At 37.5% G+C, this 12020-nt stretch overlaps 1 protein-coding gene across 3 annotated transcripts in view; it reads right to left on the reverse strand.

The window, feature by feature from the left end:
• Positions 1 to 445: 445 nt before the first annotated feature.
• FABP6 (fatty acid binding protein 6) overlaps positions 446 to 12020 on the reverse strand; it is a 36919-nt gene continuing 25344 nt past the window's right edge. For all 3 annotated transcript variants that reach the window (XM_087709686.1, XM_087709687.1, XM_087709689.1), the window contains 4 exons: positions 6202 to 6402; positions 5308 to 5483; positions 2196 to 2285; positions 446 to 638 (listed from right to left, as the gene is read on the reverse strand). In XM_087709686.1, the coding sequence (XP_087565812.1) occupies positions 585 to 638; positions 2196 to 2285; positions 5308 to 5483; positions 6202 to 6268 (387 nt within the window). In that variant the 5' untranslated portion in view covers positions 6269 to 6402 and the 3' untranslated portion in view covers positions 446 to 584. The remainder of the gene's footprint in view (positions 639 to 2195; positions 2286 to 5307; positions 5484 to 6201; positions 6403 to 12020) is intronic.

A 12020-nucleotide genomic window follows, 5' to 3' on the forward strand; every position in this document is an offset into this window, starting at 1 on the left:
ACACACAGACGGATCCTGAGAAATGGGCTGGCCAAACCTGGCCAAACCAGTAGGACCCACCATTGATATAGATAGACCAGACTCACATTGCTATAAATAATTGTTTGTGCTAGTTTGTTTATAATTGCATGTATTAGATGGTTTATAAAAGCCACCCTTCACACATCACACTATGCTCCAAAACATGTTTGATGAACTATTGTGGCTGGAAATACAGAACATACTAAGCCAAAACGTAATTTGCTTGGTTTTGCTATATCACATGATGGAAAACCACCCAGAATATGATGGCGAAAAGAAAAGTGTTCATTCATTCTTTATCATATATGTTATGGTAGGTTTCTACATAGCAGTGCCTGAAATCTTGCTCTTCACTAGGAATAGTAAGATAATAATTCAAGATTCCACCAACATGATGATATATAGAGGGAAACCAATAGAGCAGTTATACATAGGAAGTAAAAGGTATCTTTTATTTGTTTGCAAAGCAAATACAGACTTAGAGGAAGATTTATCACTTTATATAACTTTGTTCATTTTCCAATATGGCTAAGGACTGGATTATTTCTTCTCCAAGTAACCTCTTATGACAGCTTCTTACTGATTCTTTTGAAGGTTATATCACCAACTGTAGAAACCTTAAAGAATTAATAAATTAATTTTGTTAAATAAATTAAAATACTTTTTGTTGAATCCAGAGAGGAATATCTATATTACTATATATTTTTAAGCTGTCCTGAGAATGATTTGGGTGCCCATATATATTTTCATAAATTATATGTATGTATGTATGTATGTATGTATGTATGTATGTATGTATGTATGTGTGTGTGTATGTGTGTGTATGTATGTATGTATGTGTGTGTATATATATATATATATATATATATATATATATATATATATATATATATATATATACACATATATATACTATATATACCTTTATTTATTTATCAGCATAAATATAACATATATATATATATATATATATATATATATATATATATATATATATATATATATATATATATATATATATATATATATATATAACCATGTTTGCATTCTGACATGGATAGCTGAAAGCTTTCTTCTTCTAAAACTCTTAATGATATAGAAATTCTGCATTAGATCTTTATGGCTGAGCAAATGAACCAAATCCATCCATTTTAGAACAGCCAGTTTCAAAATTCTTCCATTGCTGCATCTTAACTCATACAAGTATTCCTATTTCCTGGAACTTCTGGTTATAAAAAGAGGATTTGTGGAAATCCAAGCCATGACTTGATAAAGCTTAAGAAAACTTAACAAACTCTTGATAAGACAGCTGTCTTTATCCCTGCTCATAGCAGACATTTTAAATACTTTTTTTAATATTTTATTTATTCATATGTTGAATTTCCATACTTTTATTTTCATCAGGTGATACTTTGACTACACTAGGTAAATGGAAGGAGGCTATCACAATCACATTTAAAAAAGAATGTGCCTATAAAGCAATTGTTTCCCTTGTCCAATCATGTCCTGTTCTAGGGGGCAATGTTCTTCTTCATTTCTTAGCCAAGGAAGCCAGCATTGTCTGAAGACAATTCCGTGGTCATGTGGCCAGCATGACTAATACACCAAGACTCACAGAAGGCTGTTACCTTCCCACCGAAGTGGTACTTATTTAAGTACTCGCATTTGTATCTTTTCAAACTGCTAGATGGGCAGGATCTGGGGCACGTAACAGGAACTCACTCTGTCATGCAGCATTTGGGTTTCGAACCTGGGCTGTCAAGCTCAGCATCTTTAACTGCTGAGCCACCATGATTCCACTGCAAATATTGCCAATTGCCTAGAGTTGTGGAGTGCTTCAGATTTAAACTCAAAAAGGTTCTTCGGCACTAAGAACAAAGTACCATAGTTTAACTCTAACCTAGAGGAGTCTTTTCCCAGGAGGGGTATGAGGAGGGCAGCCAGAATTCTCTGGTAAAGATGCAGCTACTTTAAGAAGTTGCCGAGAGATGCTCACATCTCTGCAAAAAGGAGCTTTTTTAAAAAAAATCTTGGAATCAGCAGTGCTGTACAGTTCTATTATTCCTCCTCCTTTGAACGACATTAATATATATTGAGTTAGTTTTCATGTTAATATATTTCTGTCCAGTCTTTTTGACATCACACGTTCCAAAGAGTTATTTTCCAAGATTTACCTCAATAAGTTTATCCCCAGCGATTTCTGCAGTATAACGGTAGTTTGGGAAGTCAGCAATCAATTTGCCATTTTCTTTTCTAACTATTGCCTGAAACAGATTGACATGCGTTAGCTGTCTTGTTGACTGAAGTTCATTCAATAGCATTTAAATGGAAGACTTCTGGAGCAGCATGAATCTTCCCTGGGACTGAAAATAGTTTTGATTGCAAGTGTACCTGGGAACAATTCTAAATAATAGCTAGAAATAACTTAGTAAGCACTTAGCGCTTGTTCAGGCAGTTGCTGGATCTTATTTTAGCAACCATGTTCATGTACCAAAAACAAAAATACAATCCTAGTGCACTAATACGTAAGCAGAAATGAGTGGTAGAAGGTTGCTTCTTCTAGCTTAAAAGGTGGAGGTATATTAGCTGAGTGTAACTAAATAAAATTTAAAGCAGGATCTAAAGTTTTTCCATTGATTTTAGGGAGAGAGTCAACCCTGTTTGTTAGTCTTATTTGCTGGAACTAAGGAGATCTAAGAAGGGCTGGATTTTTAAATTACTGATATATTTATTAGTTGTTTATTATATTTATCCAAGCCTACTCTCAAGAGTTAATCTGTATACGGGTAGTCCTTGACCTACAACCACAACTGAGCCCAAACTTTCTGTTGTTAAGCTAGACATTTGTTAAGCGGGTTTTGTACTTTTTTTCAACCTTTCCTGTCACAGTTGTAAGGTTCAACACTGCAGTTGTTGAGTTAGTAACCTGGTTGTAAAGTGAATCTAGCTTTTCCATTGATTTTGCTTGTCAGTAGGTCACAAAAGGGGGTCATAAATATGAACCAGTTGCCAAGCATCTGAATTTTGATCACCTGATCATGGGGATGCTGCAAAGGTTGTAATTGTGAAAAAACAGTAAGTCACTTTTTTCAGTGCCGTTGTAACTTTGAGCAGTCACTAAACAAACTGTTGTAAGTGTAAGGACTATCTGTACTGAAGCTATGTATAGAGCCTCAATTTTTTCCCCACAATGTATTATAACTACTTATGTCCTAGAATATTTGGTCACAAAAAGGTTCCTTGGAACTCCAGACCAAGAATTTAGAAGAATCTTTATAGCCTTATAAAATGGGTTGAGGAACAAAGACTGGCCCGAATTCACTAAATTGGTTTCTGTGACTGACAATGGACTTGGGTCTACTTTCTGCAATCAGGGACTTTATACAGGTCATTAATGACCCATATCTGAGGCAGATCAGGGGTGGGCTGCTGGTGGTTTTACTATTGGTTTGCAACCCGCCCTCATGCCAGACGCACATGCACTGTTCAATGTAAATTGTTGATCATGCATGTGCAGAACAATTTACAGTGAACTGTGCACGCGCAGTCACTAAAAACCAAAATGGCGGCAGCCCAGCAGTGGCAAGGGAACCGGTTCAGGGACATGGCAGGCCTAGGTCGCTGCCGGTTCTGCGACCCAGGCCTTCATTCTACTACTGGTTCAGCCGAACTGGGCTGAATTGGGAGCAACCCACCTCTGAGGCAGACATATGAGCACCCTAATATTTGACCACTACTGGAAAGAACAAATGCAAATTAATTATGTAAACTGGGTTGGATTTAATAATAGCCATAAAAATCACTGGCACTGGACCTCCAAAAATTCAATTTGTTTCATACAGACTATACTGAGTAGAGTATAAATAAATCTGGATCCAACCAGTGTACTAAAGAAACAGAAATGTTGTTCCAAAGCTGCAGCTACTCTGAGCCTTTCCATAGCGCACATATATCCTAGCAACCTCTTTTTTTCTGACATGATTTCATCATATCCATCTCACTCCAATCTATTTCTATAGCAACTTAAAGTCATCTCTGCTGTTCCAGATTTAAAGTAGTATTTTCCCCTTTAAGTAGGCAACAAGCTGGAGTAATTTGCTATGGGTGCCATCTAATACAATTCATGTTGGTGTCACAGTCAAGCAGTGGTGTGCTGGAATTGGCACACAAAAACTGATTGTTGCCTTTTCTGCAATTTTGCAAGCTGGTTGAGAGCAGAGCTGACCCACAATGCCAATCACCAGTTTGTTAGCTACCAGGGAAGCAATAAAGGACCCAGTTGTTATACATTTATTGGCACATCATTACATTCAGATGATTTATGAGAATGAGACTATTGTGGCATTTACAGGCCACTTCAGATGTGTGCAAGCACGCCCCATCCCTCCAATCAGAGGTGGCCTTCAGCAGGTTCTGACCAGTTCTGGAGAACCGGTAGCGGAAATTTTGAGTAGTTCTGAGAACCAGTAAATACCATCTCTGACTGCCCCCACATCTATTCTCTGCCTCCCGAGTCCCAGTTGATCGGGAGGAAATGGGGATTTTGCAGTAACCTTCCCCTGCCACGCCCACCAAACCACGCCCACCAAGCCACGGCATGCAACACCCACAGAATCGGTAGTAAAAACTTTTGAATCCCACCACTGCCTCCAATGCATAGGTACTGGTTTCCAGGACCACTTGTCTTTGGACAAGCAAATTCACTCATCCCTATTCTTAGACTATCTTATACCTGTACAGGCTGCCCCTTTTCTTGGCATGGTGCCTATGATAAAATATGGAGTGGCAGTGAGGGCTGCCAATGTTGTAACAATATATTTTTCTGCTGGGCGAAGGATCTGCGGATAGCATTTTTATCAAGGCCAAGAGAAATAATCTTCTGTCAGTAGGGTCTAAAACAGTGGTTCTCAACCTGTGGGTCAGGACCCCTTTGGGGGTCAAACGACCCTTTCACAGGGGTCACATAAGACCGTAGGAAAACACATGTTTTCGATGGTCTTAGGAACCGAGACACCAATTTTATGGTTGGGGGTCACCACAACATGAGAAACTGTATTAAAGGGTCGCGGCATTGGGAAGGTTGAGAACCACTGGTCTAAAGTAATTAGGATGGGTGGATGGCTAAAAAAAGGTAATTCAAACATACATGATACCAAATTTGGAACCCTAACAATTGTTGCTCATGTTTCAAAGTTCATAAGCACTTAAGGTCAGGACCAGGAACATCAAGGAACAGGGCTGTCAAAATCTGCAAGATGGAAATCATGGTGCCAAACAATTGTTTACCTTGAATTTTTTGCTTCCTACTGTCTCCATTTCCGATTCCTTGCCAATAACAAACGTATTAGTCAAGGTATGCCCTCCTGGATAAATCTGAGACCAAGTGAATTCATCATTATTCTGTACTATTTCACTAATGATCTTGAAATTTCTTCCTTTTTCAATTGTATCTTGAGGAAGACCTAACAGAGAGGGGAAAAGAATCAACTGTTAATCAACACTGCACCTGTTAATTGTTTATCAGTGTCCATAAAAGTGCTGCTGTGTAATTGTTTTTTTTTTCCCTAGAAAGTTTGAGGGGTTTTATATTGAATTTACATTTATCTTGAATTAATATTTATAGATATTAATGGGGAAAAAATCACCTTTCTTATATGGGAAGTTTGTCCCTAAAAGTATTGTTTTTGGTAGAGCCAACTTGTTACATTTCATGATTATAAATGTATAAAAAAAGGAACTGTCCAATCAGTAGCCACAATACCTATCTGTAGCCTTTCCGGACTGCTGATTTTGTTGTATTTAAGTACAATGACAATAAAGATTATACTTATACTGATGAAAGCTTTCTCATTATTCAGTCTAATTTATCTGAAAAAGAAGACAGTGCAAATTTTTTGAATTACCAAAATTTGAATTATAAAAAAAAAAAAGCTATCAGAGAAAGTCCTACAGACAACGTGGAATTCTACTGCACTGGTGTACATTTTGTCCTCATCCAACACCAAGACCCGAAAAAAAACCCATACCATTAAAATCCTGAAAGCTTGCATGCTACTTTACTAACTAGACAAAGTTACTGCAAAGATAATGCTTTTCTCTCGAAATGCACAGGGCAAGAACTCTCTTTATCTAGCCAAAGAAACGTCTAATTTATGAAAGAGGAAAAATGTACATACGCACCTAGGCGCTTCATAAAGTTGTCATAGTTTTCTTCCTTTTCCATTTCATATTTTCCAGTGAAAGCCATCTTCTGTGGAATGGCAATGAAAAACTTGCATGCGAAAGTCTTGTTGAGGAGGATTCTGACTTGGCCCAGGAATGGAAAACTCCAGTTTATATAAGGCTGTCTTAGTTCAGATTACTCTCCTGAGCACCCCACAGCTGTCCTCATAAAGTTGTAAAAGGAAGTTAACTCTTGTAATGACTGGAGTGCAATTTAGCAACAATCACTAACCCTGGTGTTATTGACCTCGTAAAAAGGTTCATTCTGAGAGGTCTGTATTTAGAAATACTGGAATATTGTCCCTAGACAATATCCAAAGTGATAATGGTTTTTTTTAAAAAATTCACTATTATACTTGTTTAAAAAAAACAGAAATTATACTTTGGCCAATTATGAGTGAAAATTTACAGTGCTATATTAATCCTCATCCATACTTTTTCTTAATCGTTTTTTTCTGTATCTTTCAGAAACCATCTAAGCAATCCTTTTTAGTTTAGGAGAAAATTTATTTTATCCAGACTAAAAAGTTCTAGAAGGTATAGTGTTTGTTTGTGGGGAAAGTATTCTGACTTCCTGGGAATGATGGTTATCAATTTTTACAAAGTTTTCAACTTGTCTAAACATATTTTTTGTTTAAATGGGAGATTTAAATGCATACAATCAAGATCACGTGAAGTGTTAATACCACTTTATAATGCCTTGGTAAGGCCAGACTTGGAATACTGCATTCAGTTTTGGTCACCACGATGTAAAAACGATGTGGAGACTCTAGAAAGAGTGCAGAGAAGAGCAACAAAAATGATTAGGGAACTGGATGCTAAAGCATATGAAGAACAGTTGCAGGAACTGGGTATGTCTAGTTTAATGAAAAGAAGGACTAGGGGAGACATGATAGCAATGTTCTAATATCCCAGGGGCTGCCACAAAGAAGAGGGAGTCAAACTATCCTCAAATCACTTGAGAGCAAGACAAGAAGCAATGGGTGGAAACTAATCAAGGAGAGAAGCAACTTAGCACTAAGGAGAAATTTGCTGACAGTTAAAACAATTAATCAGTGGAACAGCTTGCCTCCAGAAGTTGTGAATGCCCCAACACTGGAAGTCTTTAAGAAGATGTTGGATAGCCATTTGTCTGAAATGGTGTAGGGTTTCCTGCCTAGGCAGGGGGTTGGACTAGAAGACTTCCAAGGTCCCTTCCAACTCTGTTATTCTATTCTATTCTATTCTGTTCTGTTCTGTTCTGTTTGTTATGTTATGTTATGTTATGTTATGTTATGTTATGTTATGTTATGTTATGTTATGTTATGTTATGTTATGTTATGTTATGTTATGTTATGTTATGTTATGTTATGTTATGTTATGTTATGTTATGTTATGTTATATTCCTTCCAGATAGGGTTATGGCAAACATGGGTATCTCAATATTGTATGCATTCCTCAGTTATTATTTCCCCTGAATTAACTGTTTGCTGATTCCATAGCTATCGGTCCTAGGAGGCTAAGAAAATTTATTTTCAGACATTGACCAGTCTGGGATTAGGGAGCATCATTCACCATTTGCTTTGCTCGAAGATAGCTGCATTTTCCACTGACTAAAATCCTGGATGTAATCAAATTGGGTAGAGAAAGTGGCTCGCTCAGCAGTGCAATATTGAATCCAAGAAGCAGTTGTATCCTGTTACAGATTTCATTGAATAAAAATCAACGTCCAAGTACCACTATCTACTCATCCTCTGATCAACAGAAAACTATATGGGCAAGAAATCTGTAGCTTCCATTCCCCTTCTATTGTGTCCATTCTGACTCACTTGTTCAGTGATAAACCCTTTGATTTGCAAGTACAGCATATGCTAGGTAAGTGGATAAAGGTAAATGGATCTTCCATCTCTATTGTCTTCTTTTTAAAAATTAAACTGTGTTGTTTTAATCATTAATAAAAAGATGGTCTGAGCTTCTCTGAACTCATCTTTACCAGAAGAAAAGTTTCTTTCCCAATAATTTCCAAAGATGCCTAGCAATCTTTATTACTGGGCATACAATAAAACTTCTGTTTCCATTATAACAAAGTATTTCCCACAACTCAAAGTATTACAGATAATAACTGCTTAGTTATAATAGTGGTGATCATTCTATCTCATTTTCATTCATTAAAAAATGCAAAAGAACATGTGGGTCCAAGAGTACAACTGAAAATCAGGACAATTATACCCCACCCCACCCCATGCTTCCTTGTTAATATGGGATGTGCAGATTGAAGAGAGAAACCTTGGAATCTGAACTTGCTACGGTATTTTAAAAAATAATCATTAACTTATCAATTTGGCTAAAGAACCTCTTCCGACGTTACTTTAACAGTTCCTAGGTCCTTGGTTAGGACTCGAGCTGTTGAGCTACCAGCCAGCCCCAAAGGCTGTGAATCTCACCAAAGATTATCATCATCATCATCATCATCATCATCATCATCATCATCATCATCATCATCATCATCATATTCAGTCCTTTCTTTGCAAGTTTGTATCCACAGTTCATTTTCTTCAAAATGATTGTCAGTAGTAGCATTGAGAGTATAAAAAGTAGGGGTGAAAGGGAATTGCCCTGGAAAATGCCTCATTTAATTTCAACTTCACCCAGTTCTTCTTCATTAGCTATAAGCTTCATTTTCCAGAGATTCATTGACGTTTCCATGAATTTTTGTATGTTGCTGCTGATGCCAAAGATTTTCAGGCATTTCTTGATCCAGCTATGGGGAACTGAATCAAATGTTTCTTATAGTCTATCCAAGCCATGAACAGGTTGGTTTGTCTTTTCTTTGCATTCTTTAGGATTAGCTTGTCAATCAGCAGTTGGTCCTTTGTTCCTCTTGAATTTTTGCAGCATCCTTTCTGTTCTACAGGAAGCAAGTTATTTCTTTCCAAGTATCCATAAATTTGGTTTGCAATGATACCAGTAAGGAGCTTGTATGTTGTTGGCAAACAGGTGATTGGCCTATAGTTTCCAGGGTCCTTTCCTTTTTCTTTATCTTTTTGGATCAAAAATGTCCTTCCAGTTGTCATCCATTCATCATTTTCAGGTGTTTTTAAGATCTGGTTCATTTGGGCTGCCAATCTTTTGTAAGTGCTTCAACCAGAAGCCATGCAACTCATCTGGTAGTTGAAAAGAAAAAAGTATGGTTCATTGACATTGCAATACCCGGAGATGCACGAATTGAAGATAAACAGCAAGAAAAAAATCACAAAGTACCGGGACTTGCAAATTGAAGTTGAGCAACTGTGGGGGGGGAAATTGTGTGTTGTCCCGATTGTAATTGGAGCCCTTGGAGCAATACCTAAACGGCTACCTGGCTATTTGGAAATTTTAAATTTATCAGACTTGAACATTCTGATTCTACAAAAAACCACCCTACTTGGAACAGCTTATATCTTCCGACGTTACCTTAACAGTTCCTAGGTCCTTGGTTAGGACTCGAGCTGTTGAGCTACCAACCAGCCCCAAAGGCTGTGAATCTCACCAAAGATTAACCACTAATAACAATAATAATCCATGCTATACAGTTTAACATTTTTACATCTACCAATGGCATCTTTCTAGGAATAATTGTCATATCCTTAAGAGAACCCAAATAGTGAGCAGAGCCCCTTTTTTATAAATGATCCTTGAAACAACATTCTCCCTCTTCTGCATATCCCCAACCAGTAGGGGCAACATCTGACAAAACTATTGCTGCATCAGGAATGGGGCACATCTGGCTACAGGAATCTCTATTTAATGTCTCCAGCCTCTTCCAGGGCCCTTTCTTATTCACCCCATTTGGTTGTAACTCAAGCTAAAGAAGGGTTATATTTTAGCAGCAAATGTAAAAAGTGACAGCATTCATGCAAGACCCACTGACTACAATCCATAAACAAAAATAGCCTAATTAGTGACTTTTCATATTTTCTTTAAGAAGATCCGCTTATCTTTCACAAGTGCCTTGCAGGTTGTTCTTCGCTTTTGTCAAAGACAAAAGTGCTAGGTCAAAATGACCAACAAATAGCTGTGAACAAAAGTGCTTTCATGACCTGCTATAAATACATCACAAGTGCAGACAGTATTTACAAGGTTAATTTTACTCCAAAAGAATAGTCTGAAAGCAGGATGGTTGAAAGGGAGTTGAATGGCTAGGACTTGCAAATAATAAAAAGCAAAGGACTTTGGGGACAGTGAGAAGTCACGGTTATCCCTTCTCTGAGTAAGATTGAGAGGAAGATCTTAGTCCTGACTTCCTTTTTCAAATATAAGAGTGATAGTCTGCAGACTTTCCTTCCTTCCTTTCTTCCATTAAGACATGGATCAGTCTATTTCCCTCTTGTAAGAAAAAACAGTACAACAATGCCCCAGGGATCTCTTCTCAAGTGTTCATGGCAGTTTACATGGAATAACCTGGGCTAAACAGATTCTTGTACTGTGTGCATGTCCTGTATGTACTTTGTATGTGTTCAAAAGTAGTCTCTGTGCAACAGAATAGTTTGCTTGTGTGCATACATGCCAATGGGAGGGGGGTTTGATTCATGTTATGAACAGGATACCTTATCTGAAAGATTTAATTTCAATTAATGATCATGAAGTAATTTTACTGTTTTGGCCTGGTTCTATCTTTTCTGGCATTATGGTCTCTGGCCCATGTCTTATAAATTCATGCAGATATACTTTACATATATAAGTGAAGTTTATGAAGATGTTTGATCATGAGGATGGAATCTTTAGACTGGGTTCATCAGGAATGGGCATCTCCAGATGGCAACATGGGATAGTGGGGAACCTGGGTGGTGTACAGTATTTCTGTAAGTGGATACAGCCTCTTTTTCCGTCTAAAGTTTTGGGGAACTTTTACCTTAAATTAAAGGTTATTTTTCTTGGAGGTATGATATTTCACTAATTACCCTTAAATAGAGCTTGGAAGGTGTTTCACATAATTGTTAAAAATTAACAACAGTGAAAAAAGCTGACTCAATTCATTAAAACTCTCCCTTACCATAAATGAGAAATTATAGTTACCTTATCCATCTTTTATTGCCATGATTATTATTTTATGTCTTTATAATCCCTCCACACGTTTAGTTTCTCATGCAAAAGAAAGGGAATTTAACTGTAATGCTCTTACCCATAACACTTTGGCAACTTCTGAAAGTTTTGCCATTTTCAGAATGGCAGAGATGTTCTGGTAATAAAATACTGCTTCCTCATTAGATAGTAGCGAGCCTGGAGCACGACGCCAGAGAAATTAACTAGAGGAATTCAAAGTGTATGTTGGAAATGGGAACAAAATGAAGGGATCCTTTATCATGTGGACATGCAGAAAAGCTTTAAAAATGAATTCAAATACATATTGTCAGGCGTGTCTCCCTCAATAACCAAGGAAGAAAACTTCTAACTCCATTGTTCATGGAATTAAAATACTTTTACTGGTTATGAAAAGATGGTAGCGAAAGTAAAGCAAGATCTAAGTCAGAAAAGTGCGAACAGATACATATCAAATGGTAACCCAGCCCCCTCCCTCCAACGACCCCATTTCAGTGTCCAATCTGCAACCCCCTTAGGTGTCATGTGGGGTGCATCTCCAAAAGGCACCATCATGTTGGTATGCAGGACAGTTGGCCTTAACCAACTCCAAGCACCGGCCACCAGCATGCGCAGAAGATGGTGAGAAGAAAGCTACCTTTTTCATATCACTCCTGTACCATTTATTCCCATCCCAAATACCATGCCCCCACCCTCCCCGTTTCTATGGCAGCTGATAG

This window comes from Thamnophis sirtalis, unplaced genomic scaffold, assembly GCF_051295495.1.
Source record: "Thamnophis sirtalis isolate CommonGarterSnake01/CBP01778 unplaced genomic scaffold, rThaSir2_p1.2 scaffold_3, whole genome shotgun sequence".
NCBI classification, from domain to species: domain Eukaryota; kingdom Metazoa; phylum Chordata; class Lepidosauria; order Squamata; family Natricidae; genus Thamnophis; species Thamnophis sirtalis.